General features: G+C 40.0%; 2 protein-coding genes across 2 annotated transcripts; one reads left to right on the top strand and one right to left on the bottom strand.

Moving 5' to 3' along the window:
• Positions 1 to 9,067: 9,067 nt before the first annotated feature.
• On the bottom strand, positions 9,068 to 14,900 carry arf2a (ADP-ribosylation factor 2a). The gene is made up of 5 exons (XM_020652474.3): positions 14,760 to 14,900; positions 11,816 to 11,973; positions 11,605 to 11,715; positions 11,390 to 11,514; positions 9,068 to 11,162 (listed from the first exon to the last, which is right to left on the bottom strand). The coding sequence occupies exons 2-5, from the start codon at positions 11,961 to 11,963 to the stop codon at positions 11,001 to 11,003; spliced, it is 546 nt and encodes a 181-aa protein (XP_020508130.1). The 5' UTR covers positions 11,964 to 11,973; positions 14,760 to 14,900; the 3' UTR covers positions 9,068 to 11,000.
• A 1,519-nt stretch (positions 14,901 to 16,419) lies between these two features.
• Positions 16,420 to 21,678, top strand: wnt9b (wingless-type MMTV integration site family, member 9B). Its single transcript, XM_020652458.3, has 4 exons — positions 16,420 to 16,667; positions 17,181 to 17,434; positions 18,906 to 19,171; positions 20,656 to 21,678. The coding sequence occupies exons 1-4, from the start codon at positions 16,582 to 16,584 to the stop codon at positions 21,115 to 21,117; spliced, it is 1,068 nt and encodes a 355-aa protein (XP_020508114.1). The 5' UTR covers positions 16,420 to 16,581; the 3' UTR covers positions 21,118 to 21,678.
• The last annotated feature ends 894 nt before the right edge of the window (positions 21,679 to 22,572 follow it).

Consider the following 22,572-nt stretch of genomic DNA (forward strand, 5'->3'; position numbering starts at 1 on the left):
TCCAGCATTAAAGAAACACCTCCCGACAATGGATGGTCAATATTAGGTAAGACGTGTGATGACGTATAAGAAAACCTTTCTTCCAAATGTCATTGTTTTCAAAGTGTTTCCAAATACATAATATTATAGTGTTACGTTTTACTGCATAATCAGAAGTGGAAAAAAAAGTCTAAATTAAGACCCTGTTGTGTGGGCTGGTACTAGGAGATGGTAAACTATTGATATTTTTAACGCATTATAAAGCAGCAAAAGTAGGAAAATACCTCCCCTGGTGCACAAAATTGCATGTCTGCAGGGAGCAGATAGGTTTAGTACCTGATTGCTCAGGACCTTGATGATATCACAGTTAACATTTAAGCAGCTTACACCATCAAATGGCACCTAAACTCATTTTCTTAATTCCCTAACATAGCTGATGAAGAATTGTCTGAGAGAGTCGACTACTTTAAAGCAGTAACATCATCTTTGCTGATCCTGTGTACTAATCTGTAAAGAAGAGCATTCTCCTGCTTCTTTTAAATGGCTGACATACAACTAACAGTTAAACATGCCTGTTAAAATGAGAATAATGTCTCTTTTGGTCTGCATGATATAAACCACCTGAAACAGAATCCAACCTCGTTAAACATAACACTATAGAAAGAGTTTGTCTTCTTCTTGATAGGTCTGGACTACCTTTGTAGTTCACAAAGGCACGAGTATTCATTTCAATACGTTTCATAAGCAGCCAGAAGCCCTCACAGTATGCAAGTAAAATTCTAAGCACTCATTTATACCTGAAGGATTATGAAACTTATCCTCAGTCCCGGTTGGATATTCTCACAGAGACTAAAAGAAATAATTATGATTGATTCTGTTCAAATTGTACTAGTCACGTACAGATGTCCTGGCTCTGTTCCTCTCTATGATATAATATGATGTAAAATGGTGATTAATATCTGAATATAGAAAAAACAGGTTTAGTTCACTGACGTATAAAACTCTCTGTTTTCACTTATACACAGCTAAATGCCCACACTGTCAACTGTAAAAGGAGTGTAGAGCTGCAAGGCAGAGATTGGTTGATGGCTGTTCATCATGAGTCTGGTTCTGCTCGAGGTTTCTGCCTCTGAAAGGCAATTTTTTTCTTTGCCACTGTAACTTTGCTAAATGTTGCTTAGTGCTGTGCTCGCGGCGGATTAATGTTGGGTCTTTGTAGATAATATGTCAAACATAGTAAGGTCAAGACTTGCTCTGTTTGTAAAGTTTCTTGACTTAACATTTGTTACGAATCCGAAAAAAGACATGCTTAGATCAACCCCAAATTGTTACTTCAGCAAGGCAACAAATGTAATTATGTAATTTCTCAGTAATGGCAAATCATAAGTAACATGAACAGGCTGCTATAACAAGATCTAATGTTTTATATCACTGGCTTCCATATGCGGGTTTTTTCATTGGTCCACCTCTTATGTTGACGTGGAATACTTCATGTGCACAAATTGGATCTCTTCTTTAATAACCTGCTGCTGTGTTCAACTAGTAAACAGACAAACATAAAGCTGCTGCAGCAGGTTTAATGAGTTCTCAGCCCAAGGACAAAGCAGTGGTCATATTCCTCAACATTTATTTTTTGAAACCACCTACTATATTACTGTCTCATACATTGTTCAGGAAAACAATGTTGGAAGTTATGTAGTGCTGATGGCATGTTTTGCCTCAGGGCTCCTCTAATTTCCTGAGTAGGAAGCTGCCCATTGCAGAGGTGCAACTTGCTGAGTAAGTAAGCTCTGTGGAGTTGATGAGCACACTGCAACTGTTTTCCCATAAAATTGCATCTGCTGTTTTATTGTTTGCTCTGGGTCTGGCTATAGTGTGTAGTGAATTATCCGGCCACGCAAATAGAAGAATATTTGGCTCTTTAAGATGTAATTTTACAAGTTTTGAATACATGTATTGATATAAATGTTTGCTAGTCCCTGGGGAGTTAAAATGAACCCAGTTTGTCCTGGTTGTCCTTCTTCCTTCTCTCCATCTCAGCAATGCAAGCTCATCAGCCCAGAGACCCTTCAGCACATTCAGTGGCACAATAGATCTGCCCTCGCTTCAGTGGAAACTAGCCATCTGAGGTTATTAGAAGGGGGCAGGGGAGGAATGTCAATGACAGTGTGACTTGGATGCAGGGGGTGAAAAACAACCTAGGTAGGAAGGAAGCAGAGGTGTTTACTGTAAGAAAGAGAGAAGGTACCTGTCAAAGAATCTCAATCGTCTATCAATCGTTCCTTCAAGCAGAAAACATTCTATATGCAGCACCCGCATGCATCTACGTAGACAGTTGTTTATGTCTCACTGTAACCTTCAGAGCACTACGCATTGACCTGACGTTATTGCGACATGTAAGATCCTGTGGGAATAAGGAATATAGGAAACAGGTATAAGCCTAGATGTCCACAATACTGAATGTCACTCCTCTTTATATTTGCTAAACCTGCAATGCACAATGAACAAAGACTTACCCAGTTATATGAAATACATTTATCATCTACCCCTTTTAATATTTCTATCCATTAGTGTTGAGGAAATAATAGAGAAAAATGTTTTCACCATTGAGTCACATTACAGCAGCCGAGTCCAAACGAGCTTACAATAAAGGTGTGCAGAAAACTGCATTAGACACAATGCCCACCACAACTTTTCTCAGGAATCTCTTATCTGTGACTGTGATCCATGCACGCCACCACATTGATTTGAATAATACGAGTTGGGTGCCCTTTGAGATAGCTGTGAAGGCAACAAGCCATCCAAATGGGGCTCTGCGGCTAAGACGGATTAGCTATGCAGGATCAGAAATTAGCTTTATTGGCCAAGTATATTAACTGCGGTTTCTAGTGGCTGCAAAAGTATTAACGCACCGTGCTTCCTAATACGCATTACAGTTTAATAGAAAAAACTGACCTTGATCAAAATTATCAGTACATCAAAAACCACATGATCATATTAATATCAGATTTTCAGCTACCAAGAGAGGGAGTGAAAGAGTGAGGGTCCTTTTTTTCTGAGAACAAAAGGGGTAAATCGGGCAAAATAAACATTTACTGGTTGATTATGGCAATCATGTTGCAAACACTTGCCTCTACACAACCTTAAAGGGAAGGTTCATGAATTTGTTTGTATGAGTAAACACTTGACCTGACCGTGGGTTGCGGCATCTCCACTCTGAATTCCTTTACTTCTGTATAATAAAGCCACAACACAGTTGACTGTTCTCATTCACAGATTGACAAATACCAGCAATTTAGTGTCTCGTTCAAATGTACAAGTTTTCAGAAATGTCTCAAAAACAGGAAGATAAGGAGAAATGGAAGGTTTTTAGCACACAGAAAAGTACATTTGCATGCTAGATTGAACTGGACTCAGGACAATCGATTTATGTATGTAAGTATGTCTGTGTAAGCTACTAAAGGTGGGGATATGCGCCCTTCCAGCTAGTAACTATCAAACCTTCTTCCAGCTGACCTTGGTGAGAAGTTAGAAAGTGGCTAACTGGTTGTATGTCAATGAAAAAGTAAACAACATTACAGCTCTGCATATTCTAAACATAATCTGCGCTCTACTTTTGATACAAATGATGCACGCTTACCCTCTAGTTTATGGTGATATCTGAAGACAGTCTACAGAGCGACTTCTGTTAAGCTATGCATTTATGCCGGGAACTGTTGAGTATGCGCAGAACGCCTATAGGCCAGTTTGGGTCTAACATGCATGAGTCAATCAATCCCAAACCCAATTATCTAGTTAATCCAGCTTCCAGATTTAGCATAATTTCAGCCTGACAAACATGTTTTCATGGATTCTAAAAGTCAATTTTTAGTCTGACTAACACAAAAAAATAAACTTTTTCTAACTGTACATAAATGTACTGACTGCCAAACACGTCCATTTGGAAGCACATAATCCTAACAGACAATGCAGGGTCGCAGCAGACGACCTCTTTTCAGAAATATTTTGATAAGCAACAGAAGATCATCAGAATGGATAAGTTCAAAAACATGTACAGGACATGGCTGACTGTAGTTTTAGTGCAGATAGGGAAAACGAGATAACATTTAAAGTGAAGATACATAAAGCATAGCTCTGCCTTCGTGGAAGACAAATAAACATGTTTACATTCCTGCAGCTAGAACACAATATTTCCTTCTACTACAGACTGCCATTGGGCAAACCAAGAAAAAGAAAATAATATATGGCAGAAGAATTTATGCCCATAACCAGTGGTTAAATAATTAGGTTCATTTATTCATCAAGTTTGAGGCGCTAACAACCAGTCGGATCTGGGATGACTTCAACGCTCACATTAAGGGTGCCAAGTCCTTATGAGATTTTAGTGAACAGATTATAAAAAAAATGGGTGCTATAGGATTCAACCTGACCTCATTTAATGTCTGCATATCTTTCTACTGATATTGTTCATTGTTTCTTTCCTTTGTTATGCACCGTTTTATAAATATTTATGGATTGCTTCACTGTAGGATGTTATGATAAGAAAGAAAAGGTTGAGTATATGATGTCGTGTCAACATTTTTACTTCATTGAAACTGCATCAACAAAATTGAGGTAGCCTATCTACTGAGAGAAAAACTACATTTTTGCAACCTCCTGCCTTTATACCATGCATTTAGTGTTCTTGTCAGTATTTGTTACTTTATTGTAGGCTTATCCTTTACATCATGTGGCTTACTTTTTAAAATAAAATATAAATTCACTTCACTAAATATGCTTTGCTGTAACTGCCTAACAACATGTTAAATCATTAAATTACACCCACCACAATCAGCAACAACATTAATGGTTATTTACAAGCTGATTAATCAAACAATAATGGTTAACAAAATAATAAAATGTCGTGTCATATGTGCTGCAAAATGAGCATTTCAGTTGGCCAGTAGCTAACTCTGGTACAAACTTTTTTTTAAATTATGCATTTAAGCCACGGTAGGCTACATGTTATTATTATTATTATTATTTATTGAACACAGACGGTAAAACCATTTGCACAATTATTATATTTACAGTCTATGGCTAAAGCTGGGTAAAACCATTTACAGTGTATGATGTTAGGTAGAAGCAGCTAGCCCAGCAGGAGCCTCTCCTTGATGGTTGGTAAAAGCTTCCAAATTAAAACAAACAACAAACATTGACTGTCTTCGTACTTACCTCAAACAAAAGGTAACATTGCCTTTTGGCACAAAGCTCGCAGCTGAAGTCGAAGTGACTGTAAAAAAATGACGGGGACATTGGATGAGATGAGTTTTGTTCAAAGTTCACATGGAGGGGAGAAATGAACTCACATATTTTAATTAAACCGCCTTTTAATTGAGGGTATGTTTGATATGATATATGTCACAGCTAGTGCCGAGCGGCAGGTGTGAGATTTTTTTATTTTTTTTTACCTCCCACTTGTGAAGATGTTTTCTTATGTTTTTCTTTCTATCTTTAAAGGTAATGTAAGTAGGCAGGTTATTTTGGGACTGTAATTGTGGATGCATATTTGTATTAGTCTATATTTGTAAAATATATTGGCTACAATAAAATAATAACAATAAATGAATGGGTTTTGCTACGAAAGTGTCAGAAACATTACAATAGAGTTACTACAGTTTGCTGCAGCAGTGTGTCTTCACTCCCATAGAGACGGGCTTCAAAATCAGTTTCTCAGCCAAAGTTGATGTTTAATTGAACGAAGGTCGGTTAATAACTTTTGTTCATTGTTAACAACTTTAAGGTTTAACATCTTGCTCAAAGTAAACAAATGTAGCCTATATAAAAAAGAAAAGAGTTCAACCATCAACATCAAGATGAATGAACACTTAACATGCACACCCAAGAATCCAAATTATGTTTTATGTCGGCTATTTAATCCCTTACAAATGGAATATATGCTTTATATAAATAGTAATACTAACTAATATCATACAAATGACTGCATTTATTGGCAGAGGTTATTCATATTTAATGATCCAGTTATATAAATAATAATCTAGTTTGTTTGAGACAGTGAAAATCTTTCTTCAACCCCAAGACTACAGTTTCAGCTGTTTCATGAAATCGAAGAGTTCTTGGCCTCGGCGTTAGTCCATTGCCAATCAACTGGACAAATCCTGTGTTTCCATGGCAATGTGAAAGGCTAGAAATGACTTGGCTCGATGGAAAGGTGCAGAGACTGGTGAACTCTGTTTCCTTTGGTGTGTGTGGGTGGATGGATAGACAAGATTTAAAATACCAGCGCAGCCACAGACCCACTGCTGAGGACCTTCTGTGACTTCCTCACGCCAAGAAACACGGTTGACCATTAATGTTAGATGTGCATGCACTGAGAATGTATAGAAAGCAAATGTTGTAGCCGATTGAAAGGTTTGGCATAAAAAATGCACCTTTTTTTTCGCTGCTAGCAAAGCATAGCAAATTTTGTGATAAATATTAATACCATTTGATTTGAACTAAGCTACTTTAGAGAATATCTCACCTGAGTAGAACTGCCTGAAAGTCATGGCTGGAGGATCACAAGCCAAACGGATTCCGAACCAGTGACTTGATCTTTATAAGGCCAGTTTAAATAGCCTATTTAATGTTTTCTATATATGAAATAAAGCAAGAAGCAAGTAACCACAGCTTACAATACATTACAATACAGTGACAAATTTCCCTTTGACATGTTAAGTAACACAAAGCAGCACATAGAGTAAATACACCATCTCCAAACTGTACTTCAGGAGAGAAGTTTAGTAAGTGTTCTTTGTTACTGCCTCCTCGGGAGGAAAAGGGAAAATGGTCTTCAGGGAAGTGCAAAAAGGCTTGCTGAAAAGTTGACATCACGGGTGACTGAGGGGTTAATGTGCTGTGAAACGTGGTGTGATGTCACACATCAAGGTGAGATGGAGTGGACAGAGCTAAAGGTCAAGTTTGACGCAGTATGTGTGCGTGCAGTGAGTGTGATTCTACATATTTTATAATAATTACTTCAGACTCATTTCGGATTTATTAGATTTTTTCCCCTTCAGCAAAAGGGAAACCTGGCTCTATTTCCCCACCCTTTTCTCAGATCTCTCTACAGACTTTTTCCAGTTGCTACATTTTTTTCTTGTGTTCTCTTTGCAGTTGTTCTTTTTTCAGAATGTTGGCACCAGGGATAGTTGCATTTTGGTCGTGGGGGCCTTTAGGGGCCATGTTGTTGGGGAGGTAAGATAGAGAAATTGTGTGTGTGTGTGTGTGTGTGTGTGTGTGTGTGTGTACGGTGGGCAGAGGGAGGTAGCATGAAGGGGGGTGGCTCTGGCTTGCCTTTCCAAGGTGTTTTGCGATGAATTGGGCTGATACAACTGGGAACGGAGGGTCCCACTTGGCAACCCCAATGGCTCTTGCTGGTCATCAGTCTACACGGTTGAATGTGGAGGCCAAAAGGGGGCCGTGCGGAAGGGTAGGTAGTATTGACGTTGTCTCTACCTGGATAGCTCGCATAAATGGAGCCTGGGTCGAAAAGGGCAATGCTGTTTTGGTTGCAGTGGCAACTAAAGGAACATAAGGTAGGTTATCGAAGTTGTCAGTAGGGCTTATAGGAACATATTGGAACAAAGGGTTTCTTCACTGGGTGCTTGAGGAAGATTATGTCTGAAAATGATGTCAGTATACTTGAGGGTTGGAAAATGTGTTAAACTACTGACAGGGATTCCGATTCAAAGTGCTGTGAGAAGACATCTTTAATATCAGCTCAACATTAATTACAAAGCATTAAAACCTCTAATAAAAACAGTATGAGATCAGGTCATCGCACATATTTCAGAATAAAAGGGATGATGTGTGTGCAATGATGACATCATAGGCTGCCCTCCGTTCATTAAAAGGGACTTAGTAATTAATGGAAGAGCTGCATCCGCTTCTGTTGCTACCTCTTACATGTATCACTTTCCATGTCTTGTCTCCTGCCCTCCATTCTCCATTTCTCCCCAGTCCCCCCTCTATAAATACATAAGGTGCTGTTTCCAAGGTAACAACTCTATGGAGAATTGGCCACCTGAAATCTAGATGTAGCAGAAAAAAAGGAGGGTGAGCTCTGGGCAGAGGTCTGCTGTAGAGAGACTCATCTTCACTCTGTCACCATCTGTCCATCTCAGTCTCTCGGGACCATGCATCTTTATTAATCCCGTACCTCACCCTGCGCTATACCTCGTAGGTGTGAGAGAGGCATGTTTTAAAACGACAGTAGCTGGATGAATTCATTGTAAAAAGTGTCATTTTTGCTTTTGGTTTAAAATGTTGGATAAGTCCTTTAAGCATCATCCACTCATGACAAAGGGGAATATCATTATAAGTGCACACTGAAGCCAAGGAGACTCAGTAAGCAAAAATGAATATGAGGCATAAAGCCAACTTGCATGTTTGATTCATTTTGTGATTACAAAAATAAAAGCAGTGAAATTTGTTGGAATTATTCCTGTGTTTTAAACTCTATACTGTATATCTCAGCAAGTGTCCCCTTTTTCTGTGTATGAGTTTATCTAGTGTTTACTGCCCTCCAGTGGTGGCAGTTTAGAACTGCAACAATAATCTCAGTTTTCTCTATTATTTGTATTTTCATTTCTTTTTAATTAAAAAAAGACAAGAACCTAAGGACAAGAACGTTGACTGAAGATGTGATTTTTTTTAATAACCTGAAGCTTTAAACTGAGCCAAAGATTTTTCTAAGAGTCCAGTTAAGGCTCTTAATTATTTTTTTACGTCATAAAAATATAACAGTCCCTCAGTGTATTGATGAGGGAAAAATCCCTTTCGAATACTTGTGCACAAAGCTGTGGCAGGAACGAATGTGAACACCAAAAATGGGGTCTTCCTAGGTTTTAAGTTTTTACATGATTTCCTTAAGCGTCTGACGTTCTTTGTTAGATCAAAGCAACCAGCACACAGAGCTGTCTGCAACATTATGCGATAACTAGACAGAGGTTTATCAGTGGTGTGATTTTGGTGAATACATTTTAGGATTATATTTATAGCTCAGGGAATTTTCTCTTCTGTGAACAAAAGACGAGTAAAGCACATGTACAATAGAGATCTCTTTATTATAGTGCATTTATCAGATGTTACTACGAGTTTAAAAAAGCATAAAGGTAATTAAGAAATACAGATGCACATACCCTGTAATTTCAACAAAAACAATCCCTAAAATTAAAGCTTCACATCTGAACAAGGGTATGTGTATGACTTCAAGTTAAAATACATTTTCTTAGAGAATATTATATATACATTTGTATTTCTTGCTGTATACCAGATCATGCCACTTCTCCTATGAACTTTATGGATGTTTAGGAAGTCAAGAAAGGTCCAAAAGAACAGTCTGTGAGGAAAACAACATATCCGGAGGTTGAAAAGAGAAGGGGTATTTTAATTTGGAGGGTCAGTGTGATATTATGACGTGAAATCATCTTCACTCAGTAAGGGGGCAGCTCAGTTTGTTGGTTTATTACTTGCTTGAGCCTGTGGGATTATTGGATGCGTGGGAAACTATTCAGTTACTGGGTTAACTGGTGTCTGCTGGTGTAGAGCAATGGGAAGCGTTATTGTCTGTGGGTTCATTGCGAGGGCTGATGGATAACCCACTGTGTTCACACAAGCCTGTGTTGTGCTAGTTTATGAGATTGTGCAAATGGCATCAGAGGGAATTAACATCGACGACTTCCAGGAGCAGAGCCCTGGCTACATGCAGGAAAACCACCATTAAGCCTGAAGCATTGAGGAAGCATTTACAGCATCGATAGTCCAGAGCAAACACTTTTTAATTGAACTGTACCATGTATTGCAGCGCAGACTATTTGTTAAAAAAGAAAAAAAGTTTTTTTCCTTAGGAAACACTTGAGGAAGTGAATCCAAAACTGAGCAAACACAACAAGCCCTTTCTAAATCTAACCAATTTGGTCCCAAGAGCATCATCAAAAGAAAAGTCAAGACTGCACACCTTGCACATCCGGTCATGCATATGTAGAACAGGTCACGCGTGCATTGAATGTAACAATTAAAAAAATATACCATAATTGAAAAGAAAACACAATAACCCAGAGAACTAAATATGACAGAAAGTAAGACCATCGGTAAAGAAAAAGACAGAGTGGGAGCAACTCTTAAAAGGCCTCACCCTTCCAAAAGACTGGAAATCCCACACAGCACCCAGAGGGCACACACATGTATTAAGAACATAGTAGCTACAACCTAAACAACTCCATAGATGTAAACGTGAAACATGTATTGCCTTTGCTTAAGCCAGTCATGACGGGTCTTTTTATATCCTGGGTGTAAAAATAAGACAACGGAAAAACAAAAGGCCTCATGAAAATAAATACTGGGGTCATGGCCGTAAGGAGGTTAACTTTCAAAGAGGGGATTCCATTTAGTTTGAAAAAAAAAAGAAAAAGTAATGATTCAATAAATGTGTCTTCTTATTATTCAAGAACAGAGAGAATTATGAATCAAAAGATGACTGCTGCTGTCACACTTAAATTCACTAAATCTAAGTTCAATAACAAATGTCAACTGGTCTGGTCAGGTATTCTATTGTGTCAAACATACACAGGGCCTACACTGTGGTGTATTAAACTTGATTTCATGGTGAATAAACGTTTATAAATATAACCTTAATGTCACTATCAGATGTAAATCCAAAGGACACAGGACTCCTGTGTTTTTAGTCTTACAGTGGAGGGATGAGGTGTTTGAGAGTTCACTGTGTTCAAGGCACAGCAGGGCTGCTCCCACTCAACTCACACACTCATCCATACAGAAATACTTATCAAAACACACTCGTACAGTGAACAGATGCAGAGGGGAGGGGAGGGGAGGGGAGGGGAGGGGGAGGGCACTGGCCAACAGTCCACCACTTCAGATGAAAGAGAGGAAAAATAAGAGAGAACGAGACCAGGACCAGGGTAGTCCCCCCACATTCTGCAGTCACAGAGATGACACAGAGGAGGTGAAGTGATGCATCATTTTACATTCTTTAGCTCGTTTGACAGCCATTCCAGACCCTCATAGAGACCGTCTCCACTAGTGGCACACGTGGCCTGGATATACCAGCTACGACCGCGCAGAGACTGCAGCTGCAGCTTGTCGGTGATCTCTGCTGCATTCATGGCATTGGGCAGGTCCTGAAAGAGCCAAAAAAAAACACACATCAATTAATTCATGAGAAAAGAGAATAGCAATAAATATTCCCTGTTACAGTTTCTCTGGATCACTTTAAAGCTACTTGCGATCACCATCCGCTTAATAATTGTAGAAAACATGCGAAAGTAGAGATCATTGGTCAAGAAGTTGTTGTTTTTTTTTTACCAGTAGTTGTTGTCGTATTTTAAGAATATTAACATAGACTCGCCTGTTTGTTGGCAAACACAAGCACCACACAATCCCTCAGCTCATCCTCAGCCAGCATTCTCATCAGCTCGTCCTTTGCCTCCCCGACTCTCTCCCTGTCGTTACTATCCACTACAAAGATGAGGCCTGAAAATAGAGAAGAGGTTCTTTGTGTTAAGGAAGATGTTAACGGTTTCGAAACTTGAAATTCTCCTGAAACAGCAGAAAGCCACTCACCTTGTGTGTTTTGGAAATAATGCCTCCAGAGGGGTCTGATCTTGTCCTGACCGCCCACATCCCACACTGTAAAACTGATGTTCTTGTAGTCTACGGTCTCAACATTGAATCCTGCAGACGAAGAGAGAAAAATAATCATGCTTTAGATTGACAGATATCAGTCACAGTGTGTGTTGAATTAATTCTCAGGAAGATGAAGAAGAGTACCTACCAATGGTAGGGATTGTCGTAACAATTTCTCCCAGTTTGAGCTTGTACAGAATGGTAGTCTTTCCAGCAGCATCAAGTCCTACCATGAGGATTCTCATTTCTTTCTTGCCAAACAATCTGCTTAAAACATGACTAAAACTGATCCCCATCTTGGCTCACCTGCAGAAGGACAAAGAATTGTGTGGTGAGGTCTCTAAATACATTGATGTGATTATGAAAAGGTTGCGAGAGATGCTGATGGCGTGAGCTGTCTTGTTAGTTCACATTTCTGTCTCTGTGTTTTCAGTATTTCACACACAAAAGAAAGTCCCTGAGCATGACCAGGTTTACTGTATTAACAGCCGCTAAAGTATAAGTGCTGACAAATTTCAGCATTTGTCTTTCTTTTTTTGACAGGTCCAAGAGAAGTCTGGCATACATGCAGTTATTTGGATACCAAACTAGTAGCTGGGCTTGTATTAGCCTCCAAAACGGCCTAAAACGTAACCTGGCGAGCATGCCAGGCAACGCACTGATCTGATACCATCATTAATTAGCAAGAGAAAAGAATTGTTTGAGGTTAGTTATCATGCAAGTTGAAAAACGTCATCAGTCTGGTGCCAGCAGAGAGTATGGCATAAATCAGATCAGCCCCTGTGGGGGTCTCAGATACTCTCTACTTTAAAAACAACTTCATAAACAGATAGAACACATTACAGTATGTTTTATTTTTAAGTTAGTTTGGCCTTTATTGGATTGGACAGCTGAAGAGAGACAGGAAATGATGAGAGGTGAGAGTTGGGAATGACAGCAAGGGCCGACATTGGACTGGAACCCAAAGCCGATGTGACAAGGACTGTAGACGGGGTAAGCGACATAATTGCAAGGCTATACAGCGTGCCATCAGAATGACCGTCAACAACAAAGTCAGACACAACCGCTTTTTTTTTTAACTAACTTGGCTCCTCCCCAATGATAAACATCTGACAGCTACATTTAATGCCTTCATACTCACTCATTAATGCAATGTGTTGAAATATTGATGACGGATTAAAAGAGTGGCTGGGAATATGTTGAAGAACTACTACTCAAATTTATTTTCAGCAAACCACTCCTGCTTCGTTCCTTCTCTTCTCATTTAATTTGTTTTCTCAGAAACCCATCAGTTAAATTCAAAATGTAAAACAAAGCATCAATATAATGGATTTGTTTAATTAAATTCTCCTTCGGGCATGATACCAATAATATTTATCGAGTGAGCGCTGGAACTGCAGCCTGCATGGCCGGGGAAGCCTTCTGAAAAGAGGTAAACGGTGCAAAGCACTTCTAAGCGTGGAGGCTGAGGACCATCCTCCACAGTCCTATCATGACACATGAATGATTCACGTGTCAGCTGGTGTAAACTGTCAAATATCATGACCACACAACACAGAGCTTAACTCGTCTATTAATCAAGCGGGCGGCCCGGGTTCACATCCCACCTGTGGCCTCTTTTCCTGCATGCCATTCCCCACTCTCTCTCTCTCTCTCTCCCTGATTTTACGACTCTATCCACTGTCCTATCTCTCCATTAAAAGGCACAAAAATCCCAAAAATAAATCTTTAAACTCGTCTATTAACAACAACAGATGAATCCGCATGATGAAGCAGGGAGCACCGGAGCCAAATGATATCTTGAGTAACATAGAAACAAAAAGAGGGTCTAACTTTAGTCAGACTCAAGAATTATTTGAATAAAGCTAACACAATAAGAATGATGGTAGAAGATTGGACATCAGCTGGCTAAAACAACCCGTGTGTTTTGAATGGAAAAAAGGAAAACAAAAATAATGATGCTTGGTCCTCCCTATGCAGAAAAAGGTCAAGTCCACAAGTGGAAAAAGTTGATGTTCAACTTAACCTCTTGATGGTTTTTCTCTGTCATAAAGAACTATTGTCAGCCACATTGTTACCTTTTTCCCATCAGCAAAAATATTAAAATGTATTTATATACATCTGATACAATGTTGATTTATTTAGCATCTGGTTTGAAGACATTTGAGGACGTGCTGTTGAAAGCTTTTCTTTCCGAGAAACAGGAATGACAGGTTCCTGTTCACCCATCAAGGCGTGATAGGTATTTTTTTTAAGAAGTATTAGGATAACGAATAGGCTTATTGTGTTTCAGGTCTGTAATAAGTTCAGGAGAACCTCTAACAAACTAACTAAGTCATTGTAATATCTAAGTGTTCTGTTTTGTTTTAATTAATGTTTTGTAGAAGAGGGGCAGATATTATAAAGATTCATCTTCTTCCTGCTCCTTTGCATTCAAAATTTGAGATTTTATGTTTGACTGTTTTTCTTAGGTTGAAATAAAATTTACAAATAAAAAATAAATAAAATAAAAAATATTACCTTAACTAATGTGGAATAAAAAAAAAAAAAGGCTTGCTTACGCTCAGCAGACGCCAATAAATCATAATACATCGTACATGATTTGTAGTTTACAGGTAAATTCTATTCATGAAGTATAGAAATAATTGTAAGGTAAAGAAATGAGCAGATAAATCAGTGCCTCCACGTCTTACCTTGGTGACGTCAGCCACAAAGCAGGAAGAGGCGCTAACCTGAGCTCACTGATGTTAGCCTCGCTTTATCTTAATAAATGTACAACACCGTCACAATTGACTGAAGAGAATCAACGCAGAGCTTACCAAAAACAAATCTCAATGATAACCCCCACTTGTTGTGTTTAGGATACATTAAATTAAAGAGACACAAGAGGGTGTGTGTTTTTTTTATGATTCATTGGCTAACACTGTTTCGGTAAAATCAAACAGCTAACGAAATTCAACAGCCTGGCTTCAAGCTTATCTAACAAACGGAGAAATGTAAAGAATGAATCCGTGTGTTGCTATTTAACCTGTTACAATTCAAACTACATCTATTACATATCATTTCTAAACGGTGCTGAATCGTATCTGTACCTTTTAATGCTTCTCGGTCCTTCTTCAATGGTCCAATTCTGCAACAAAATGGCGTTTTCCGGCGTCGTCTTCTTCTTCGTCGTCGTCGCCGTCGTCGTCATCAGCGTCTGCATTCTTCTTCTTCTTTGGGTTTTAATGGCAAGCTGGTATCTAAGAAGTTACGTTACTGCCATCTGCTGGATTAAACTACTCTCACGCCTCTCATCCTTTTTGTTCTCTCCTGCTGGGGTCTCTTCTTCCCTATTGAATCCTCACATTTACTCCAGTGAGTTCTTTTTGTGTCTCTTATAGTTATAGCCTAAGCTTGTTTTTTTTTGTACAGTATCTTTTGTTGGAAATTACGATTTTAGAGTCTTCTTCTGTGATATTTTATGGGGGAAAACAATATAGCTGCCATTTGGTATGGCCTGATGTCATGTAAAAACAAGCACCACAACTAAACATACTCTGATAAAAAAAAAAATAAAAAAAAACCTGCACTGAAAATGTTATTTTAGTCAAATTATTTGAGTGTTGTCAATCAATTTGATGTCAGTTTAGAAATCTGTCAAAATAAAATCAGAGTTTCATCTAACAAGAGATTAATGTGTGATTAATATTACTTTTCTTTACTTTTTTTTTTATTGATGGAAAAATGGAGCTATTGAAGATGTTGAATTATCAGTTTGACAATACAATGTAGTTTCCAATGTGATATTTATTTATTTTTAATTCTGATGGGAATTTTTCTTCATATTCCTCGTATTTCCTTGAGACAAAATTAATGAACAAAATGATCTGCAGACTCATTTATATTGTAAAAAAAAAAAAAAAAAAAAAGGTCAGTGCACACTATCAGGCCAACTTCCTTGTATTAGAAGGTAAAACTGTAATAATCCATTCAGGTTCCCATTTTAAATTTCTATATCAAATCCACTAGATGGGGCTCCATCCATGGTTGTTTTTCTCTGGTGACCACTGAAGTTAACAACAAGGTTTGATGCTAGGCGCAGGATAAATGTCCTTAAATAATACTGCAGTCCTATATATCACCTTCTATAATAATTATTTTTTGTCACCCACATAGTTCTTAAAGCAAAGCATGTTTTGCTTTAATTTATTTCAGGATTTTTTTTTTTTTTTTTTTTTCTGCAATGTTAAACTTCTAGTGTTTTTTGTTTCTCTCATCCATGGTCAGGAATCCAACATTTTGGTAGAAGACCCTTAAAAGTGGAAGGAGGTGTTGTGCCCTTTGAGATAAAAAAAAAAAACTGGTGGGTCTTTAGACTCCAATAATAAAATCAGATTTTAAAGTAACTGAAAGAAATCTGGAAGATTAGAATTCAGGTTAAAAGAAAATCAAGTAAAGCAAAGTCAAAACTGTTTGGAAAACGTTAGTGGATTCTGTGGGATTTGGGGCAGACTGACCATAAATTTAAAAACCCTCTGACGCCAAACACATGTTTTTTAAATACCGAGTTTCACTGTCCACAAAAAGGCTCGATTTGAGATTTGGATTTCAAAGCGTAGAACTACTAGAGGTCTAGAGCCAGATGTATTTGAGAATTCTATTACAGCAGGTAAACTCAGGCATTTTGAATCTCAAACCACCTGCGATGGGAGGGAACATACAGTAACTAAATTAAATCCAATGAGGGTTCAGCTTGATGATGCCCACACCTCCCGAAAAAGAGCCCTGCCTCCCAGCGAACCACTGGGCCCGGAGCACAGGATTGAAAGTCTGTGAGCATGTGGGGCCGTTTAAAGAGATGCACCGAGCAGACGGCACAGACTTTCTCCATTGACGAATCATCGAGATGAAGAGCAGCGCCAATCCGGCACCATGCGCTCCAGGCTCCCACGGACCGCCTGCCTACTGCGACTCATTGCACTCTGCATCCTCCTCTCGCAAACTGCAGCTTATTTTGGGTCAGCTCATTTATTTGTTTTACTTCTGTCTTTGTTGTTTTCATCGCAGAGAGATCGCTTCATCCTTTAGCCAATTTACGCACGCGTAATGGTGCAAAGACCTTTGTGCTATTGTGATAATCATAACCATTGGTTTCTTAGAGAGCAACAAAAAAACAAAAACAAATCTGAACTTTGTGTTTCTATCTACACCTTTTTTATGGATTAGTTAAATGATAGTTTTTGCTGTTTAGTTTTGCTTTCTTGTTCTATTAGTTAAAACCAAGAAAGAAACTTCCCATTTCGTCATATAGCCAACATTTACCAAAAAAAATAACTTTTTCATAGCGGAAGACAGCATGAAATACAACCTAACTGTAACACCTATGTGGTAATTCTGTGATACATTTACAATGTTTACAAATCCCGCTGACAGAATGGAACCACACAAGTTGGAATTATTCATTGCATGTACAATTTTTAGGACCAAATTCAGATCCCCAGAAATCCTAATGTGTTTATTCTTCTCCAAAGACTGACAGGTCGGGAGCCCTTGGTGTTCTTACCGGGTCCGTTCTCCAATGACCCTCCGACAGGTAAAGCGCACCTGAAGCAGTGCGAGCAGATGACTCTGACCCGGCGGCAGAAGAGGCTGTGTCGCAGGGAGCCCGGTTTGGCCGAGACGCTGCGGGAATCCGTGCGCCTCAGTCTACTGGAGTGTCGTTATCAGTTCAGGAATGAGCGCTGGAACTGCAGCCTGGACGGCCGGGGAAGCCTTCTGAAAAGAGGTAAGCGGTGCAATCAGTCTGTACATTCAGCACGCCGCGCAGTATTCACAAGAAATGACCCGTCAGACAAAGCGACGAGTGCTTGGCTCGATCCCGTGATAATCCACCACTGAGGTCTCGTATCTTTTATCTGTTTTTCTGTCTACAATTAGCTACCTCAAGTAACACAGGTGCGTCGTTTTAGTCTATTGATGGTAACATCATTTAATCCTAAAACATGTTATTATGTGCAACAGAATTAGGCAGAAAGAAATTTAAACCAATGCTTGTAAATTTAGCTGTTAGAGATGTTTGGGGTCAAGATTTAAGACAGTGATCACATTTTTCTGGTCCAATTTTTATACAATTTCAATAATGTTTTCTGTAATTAATGCAGGTATGATTACAGTCATGATTATAGCCTACAGAAAATGTTAACTATGCAGAAAATAAATACATTTATACAGCCTATAGATAGATATAAATCACTTTTAGTATAAAATGCAAAGTTAATAGTTCTTTAAAGCATTTATTGTTGTTCATATTTATTATTGCTGCCTCGTGGTCATTAAGTTGAGGGTGTTTTGTATTTTTTTTCATACAGCTCTTATTCCAAAGCCGAGTCATACTAAACTATTTTATTTTATATAATTAAGATCATTGCACATCCCTTTGATTTAAAACAACAGCTACAAAAAAAAAACTTTTCCAGAACTTGTCTAGTCGACAACTTTTTTCCATGACCTGATGCAGCTATTGATTAGCTACACTTGGACAATGGAAGTGTCCATACTAAATCACCATATCGCATACAGATCCATGCAAGTCTGCTGTGCACAGAAAATGCTCGAGTGCATATGGATATCAGTGTGTGGGAGAACATGAACAGGTCAGCACCGAGGTAATGAGAGTGTAGAAAGCCAAGAAATGTGGTGCGGTGGAGAGCGCTCTAGCCCTGTGGTTATTTTTATCTCGGGGAAAGCGCCCATTCCCAGAGGAAAAGGGTGGCATGATTACCCACTTTCATCTGGGAAAATCCTTCCTAGTCAAAATAATAATTAATTGGATCAAAATATAACCTGGTGGTGGCTTTGGAGGGGGGTGGGGGGGGGGGTGGGGGGGGAGCAAATAACAGTGCGTAACCAAAAGGAAAGGTCAGAAGACGGATTATGACACAAGAAAACTTGTAGTATAATGCTGAGGCTGTAGAAAAAACCATGACAACTCTCTTTGTAAACATTCGGTTAAAAAGCTACGTCAGTGCACAGAAGACATGTTCACGTTTTTAAACCATGAATGAATCCCTAAAGTTCAACACGGTTTTGACCCAGGAAACAACTTTGTAATGCCAAAAAGGATCTTGCACTTAAAGCTCTTTAAATCTGTCCCCACCCCCTTAAAAAAAAAAAAAAAAAAAAGAATTACATTTTGAATGTTACACTTTTTTTTTTTTTTTCCTATCTCCTCTGATGACTTTTTTCATTTATCCCAGCATTCAAGGAGACTGCCTTCCTGCTGGCAGTGTCCTCTGCAGCGCTGACCCATGCACTGGCCAAAGCATGCAGCTCAGGCCGCATGGAGAGGTGCACATGCGACGAATCCCCCGGGATCCAGCATCGAGAAGCGTGGCAGTGGGGGGTCTGCGGTGACAACCTGAAATACAGTACCAAGTTCCTCAAGAAGTTCCTCGGCCAGAAGAGGGTCAGCAAGGACCTGAGGGCTCAGATTGACGCCCACAACATCAACGTGGGAATTCGGGTGAGTAACAACAAAATAAAAGATGTGGAAATATTGCATTCAATTTGTTGCAGCGAAACTGCCACCTTGTCCATTTATGAGGTTGCCTCCCAAGCCCAGGGCATCGAAAACATCACACATACCTGAGCCACACTTTGCTCAATTAGCTTAGCTGCAATTACACAACAATTATAGCCCTGACACACTCCTGCAACTTCAGAGACCGCAGAATTGTGATACTAACATGCACATTTTGCACAGTGCCAGCCTGACAAAGGCACCCCTTATTTTCTGCCATTGTTTGTCTCGCTGGAGAACACAGACTCCGAGGGCGAGGCAGCGGCAGCCGGGAGACAGGACGGCTGTGGGACGGTTTGGAGCCAGGTGTTTTCAGGCATGATAAAGCTTGCTGTGCGGGCCTACAGAAAATTAAAGGTCTCATGTCAGAGAGAACGATTATAACCGTGGCCTCTTTTTAATATACAAGCGAGCATTTTTTTGCACTTACAAGATCACTGGGCTCTTCATAAATCCAACTAATGTTCATAACAACCAGTGTGTAGCTGTGAAAAAAAAAAAAAAAAAAAGCAGGCCCCAGGGTGCTTCTCCTGCAGCTCACACCTAGATAGAGCCAGAGAAAAAAAAGGGGGGGGGGGGGAAACACAACAGGAAGAACTATCTTATCTCATCTTAACTGAGGTAAATGTTTTCCTCTCTTTACACCAATGTGGCCGAGAAGAGGCCACAAGCCACGTTAAGAAAAACAAGAAGAGGTCGGCACCCCCCAATCTCTCAGTAATGGTGCTCTGAGCCCCCTGAGGGGTTCATACCTGCGATGGGAGGAACTGAGCAGAACTTTTCAAGCTACAAGTCCCCTCTGGCTCCCACTGGATGACCTGTCTCTGCCCCCTCCCGGATCCCGACAGCAGCTCTCAGGCTGAGTGATGGCGCTCTGATCGCTGACAATCAAATTCAGTGAGCTTTAAAACCTAAATCCTGAGCGCCATCACAAACTGCCGCTCGTTTTTTTTTTTTTTGTGTTGGCACTTTTACTACAGAAATTCTTATCAATGTTTTCCAAGAACAGGCATGTACAAAGAACAGGGTGGAGAGATTCCTATGTCTGCTCTGTTTGTCACCTCCGCCTCAGGCTTTATGAAGAGAGACAGCAGAGAAGCAGACTGAGCTAGTTTCAACACATTGGGGGGGAAAAACAAATGGCAAGAGCTGTCCAAGTGAGAAATGCGAGGCAAATGAAATACGACATGCTGAGCAGTCGTCCCCCCCCCCCCCCCCCCCAATCCATTATGTCAAAATTTTTGACTGAGATGGGCTAAAGGCGCACTATCCCAGACTACCACCCCAAACCCCTAACCCAGCCTGCAGGAAACCGTCTCATTCTGTCCCGATAGACCTCCCAGATAAGAGGCCAGGTAATGAATCAAACTGAAGGAACTGACATCTCTCCCTCCTTTTGCTTGTTTTTTTTTTTTTTCCTATCTCAGGCAGTGAAGAGCGCACTGAAAACAACCTGCAAGTGTCATGGAGTCTCCGGCTCCTGCGCCGTACGGACTTGCTGGAAGCAGCTGTCTCCTTTCCACGACACCGGGCGGCTGCTGAAGTATCGATACGACACCGCCGTGCGAGTGCTGAGCGTGACCAACGCGGCGACTGGGGAGACAGAGCTCGCAGGCCCTCGTCGCCACGGCCAGAGCCTCCGCACCACCGACCTCGTCTACCTGGAGGACTCCCCTAGCTTCTGCAGGCCTTCCCGCTACTCCCCGGGCACAGGCGGCCGGACGTGTGCCAAAGACACCAGCTGTCAGAGTCTGTGCTGTGGACGAGGTTACAACACGGCCATGCGCCTCACCAGCCTGTCTTGCCACTGCCAGGTCCGTTGGTGCTGCCATGTGGAGTGTCAGACGTGTGTGAGAGAGGAGGAGGTGTACACCTGCAAAAACGCATAACTAACGAGAGACAATGAGGAGAAAGGAGGCAAACACTTATATAATAACATGTGGACACGACTGAACTCCTAGCTCTTACAGACAATCCACAGAGGGATCTCCATCAAAGCATGTCTTTGCAAACTCATATTTTTTTTTATATGGGGAGGAATATACACATGTATCATTAGAATATTACAGGATACTTGCTAAACATCACCTGCTCATATGCAGCAGCTTTACTGTAGGTGAGAATGTTATGAACTCCTCTGCTTCTCGCGCTGGATGCACTGAAATGCCGCTCCTCTAGGACAGAGGGAAATGAGCTCTTAAACAGGTACTGGACTGGACATCACCAGCAGTGAGACAACAAACAGTGACTCTGTCGTATAGAAATTAATTGGCCCCTTTCACTTGACTATTTATTACTGGTCATTGTGTCTGTTGTACTGCTGCTTTATACTTAAACCTTTCTTGTAATGACGTTTTGCCACTGAGGCCGAAGAGGCCTTCAAAGGAACCCACCTGTCTGTCTGTCTGTCTTTCTGTCTGCTGTATTCAGTTTAATTCTGATTTTTTTTTTTTTTTTAAAAGCACTTAAGTTGCTCTTGCTACATGTGATACAAAGTGTTGAATTAATCTTAGAAGTTATGAAAACGTTTAAATGTTTAAACCGAGTCACTGGAAGCTTTGGGGTGAGGTTGATGCCATTGAAACATTGTAACTACATGCAGTCACAGGGAACCAAGCCTGCTTTCGGTTGCTCTTATGGAAATGTCTATGGAAATGCCTCCGTGAAGCCTAATTTGTGCTCAGCAGAACAAAGGGAAACACTCCGCGTAATAGAGAGGGAATCACCGAGCAATGTCTTTGAAAAAACAAAGAAGAATGAAAAAAACGCTTGATTTCTGAACATACCATCTCTCCTGGTGTATTTCATCTATTTATAGAGGCACACACTTTGCTGTGCTTTCAAGTTTAGAAATGCCCGACTGAAACATTTGGTCCGATTTAACCGCATCTTTGTTCTCAATGCCTTTGAAGAGGGCTAATCATGCTGCTTATTCCCCCAAATTGCTAATCAAAGAAAATCACCATGTTTACTCCCTAATTCTCACATCCACACAAGAGTTACATTCCCATGTGTGCAGGTCAGACCCCGGACGCTTTACTTTGTTGGGCTGATTCTGAACAGTGCATATCTCATGGTAGGGCTCGAGGCATATGACAATGTGGAATCATCATTTTCTACCTCACTTCATCTTTTGGCAAATATCAGTAAGATTTATGAGCTATGCAGAGTCATGTCCTCTTCTTTTATTGTCTTAAAGTTCATATTTTTAAGTTGTTGTACAGCTCTTTTGAATTTGATAATACAAATCCAAATTTCAAAAGTCAGTGTTTTTTTTAATCATGTCGCTTTACATACTTATTTAAAATAAATAACATTTATACATGGACATATTTGTTAAAGCT

The sequence above is a fragment of the Labrus bergylta genome, chromosome 16 (genome assembly GCF_963930695.1).
Source record: "Labrus bergylta chromosome 16, fLabBer1.1, whole genome shotgun sequence".
NCBI classification, from domain to species: domain Eukaryota; kingdom Metazoa; phylum Chordata; class Actinopteri; order Labriformes; family Labridae; genus Labrus; species Labrus bergylta.

What these genes read in the sequence shown, in the direction of transcription:
- arf2a (XM_020652474.3), bottom strand. Translation starts at nt 11,963, where the DNA reads ATGGGGATCAGTTTTAGTCATGTTTTAAGCAGATTGTTTGGCAAGAAA. An exon ending in TTATTTCCAAAACACACAAG is followed by an intron (nt 11,515 to 11,604) that starts GTGAGTGGCTTT and finishes CTCTATTTTCAG; the next exon opens with GCCTCATCTTTGTAGTGGAT. An exon ending in TTGTGTTTGCCAACAAACAG is followed by an intron (nt 11,163 to 11,389) that starts GCGAGTCTATGT and finishes TGGCTCTTTCAG; the next exon opens with GACCTGCCCAATGCCATGAA.
- wnt9b (XM_020652458.3), top strand. Translation starts at nt 16,582, where the DNA reads ATGCGCTCCAGGCTCCCACGGACCGCCTGCCTACTGCGACTCATTGCA. An exon ending in CAAACTGCAGCTTATTTTGG is followed by an intron (nt 16,668 to 17,180) that starts GTCAGCTCATTT and finishes TCTTCTCCAAAG; the next exon opens with ACTGACAGGTCGGGAGCCCT. An exon ending in ACATCAACGTGGGAATTCGG is followed by an intron (nt 19,172 to 20,655) that starts GTGAGTAACAAC and finishes TTCCTATCTCAG; the next exon opens with GCAGTGAAGAGCGCACTGAA.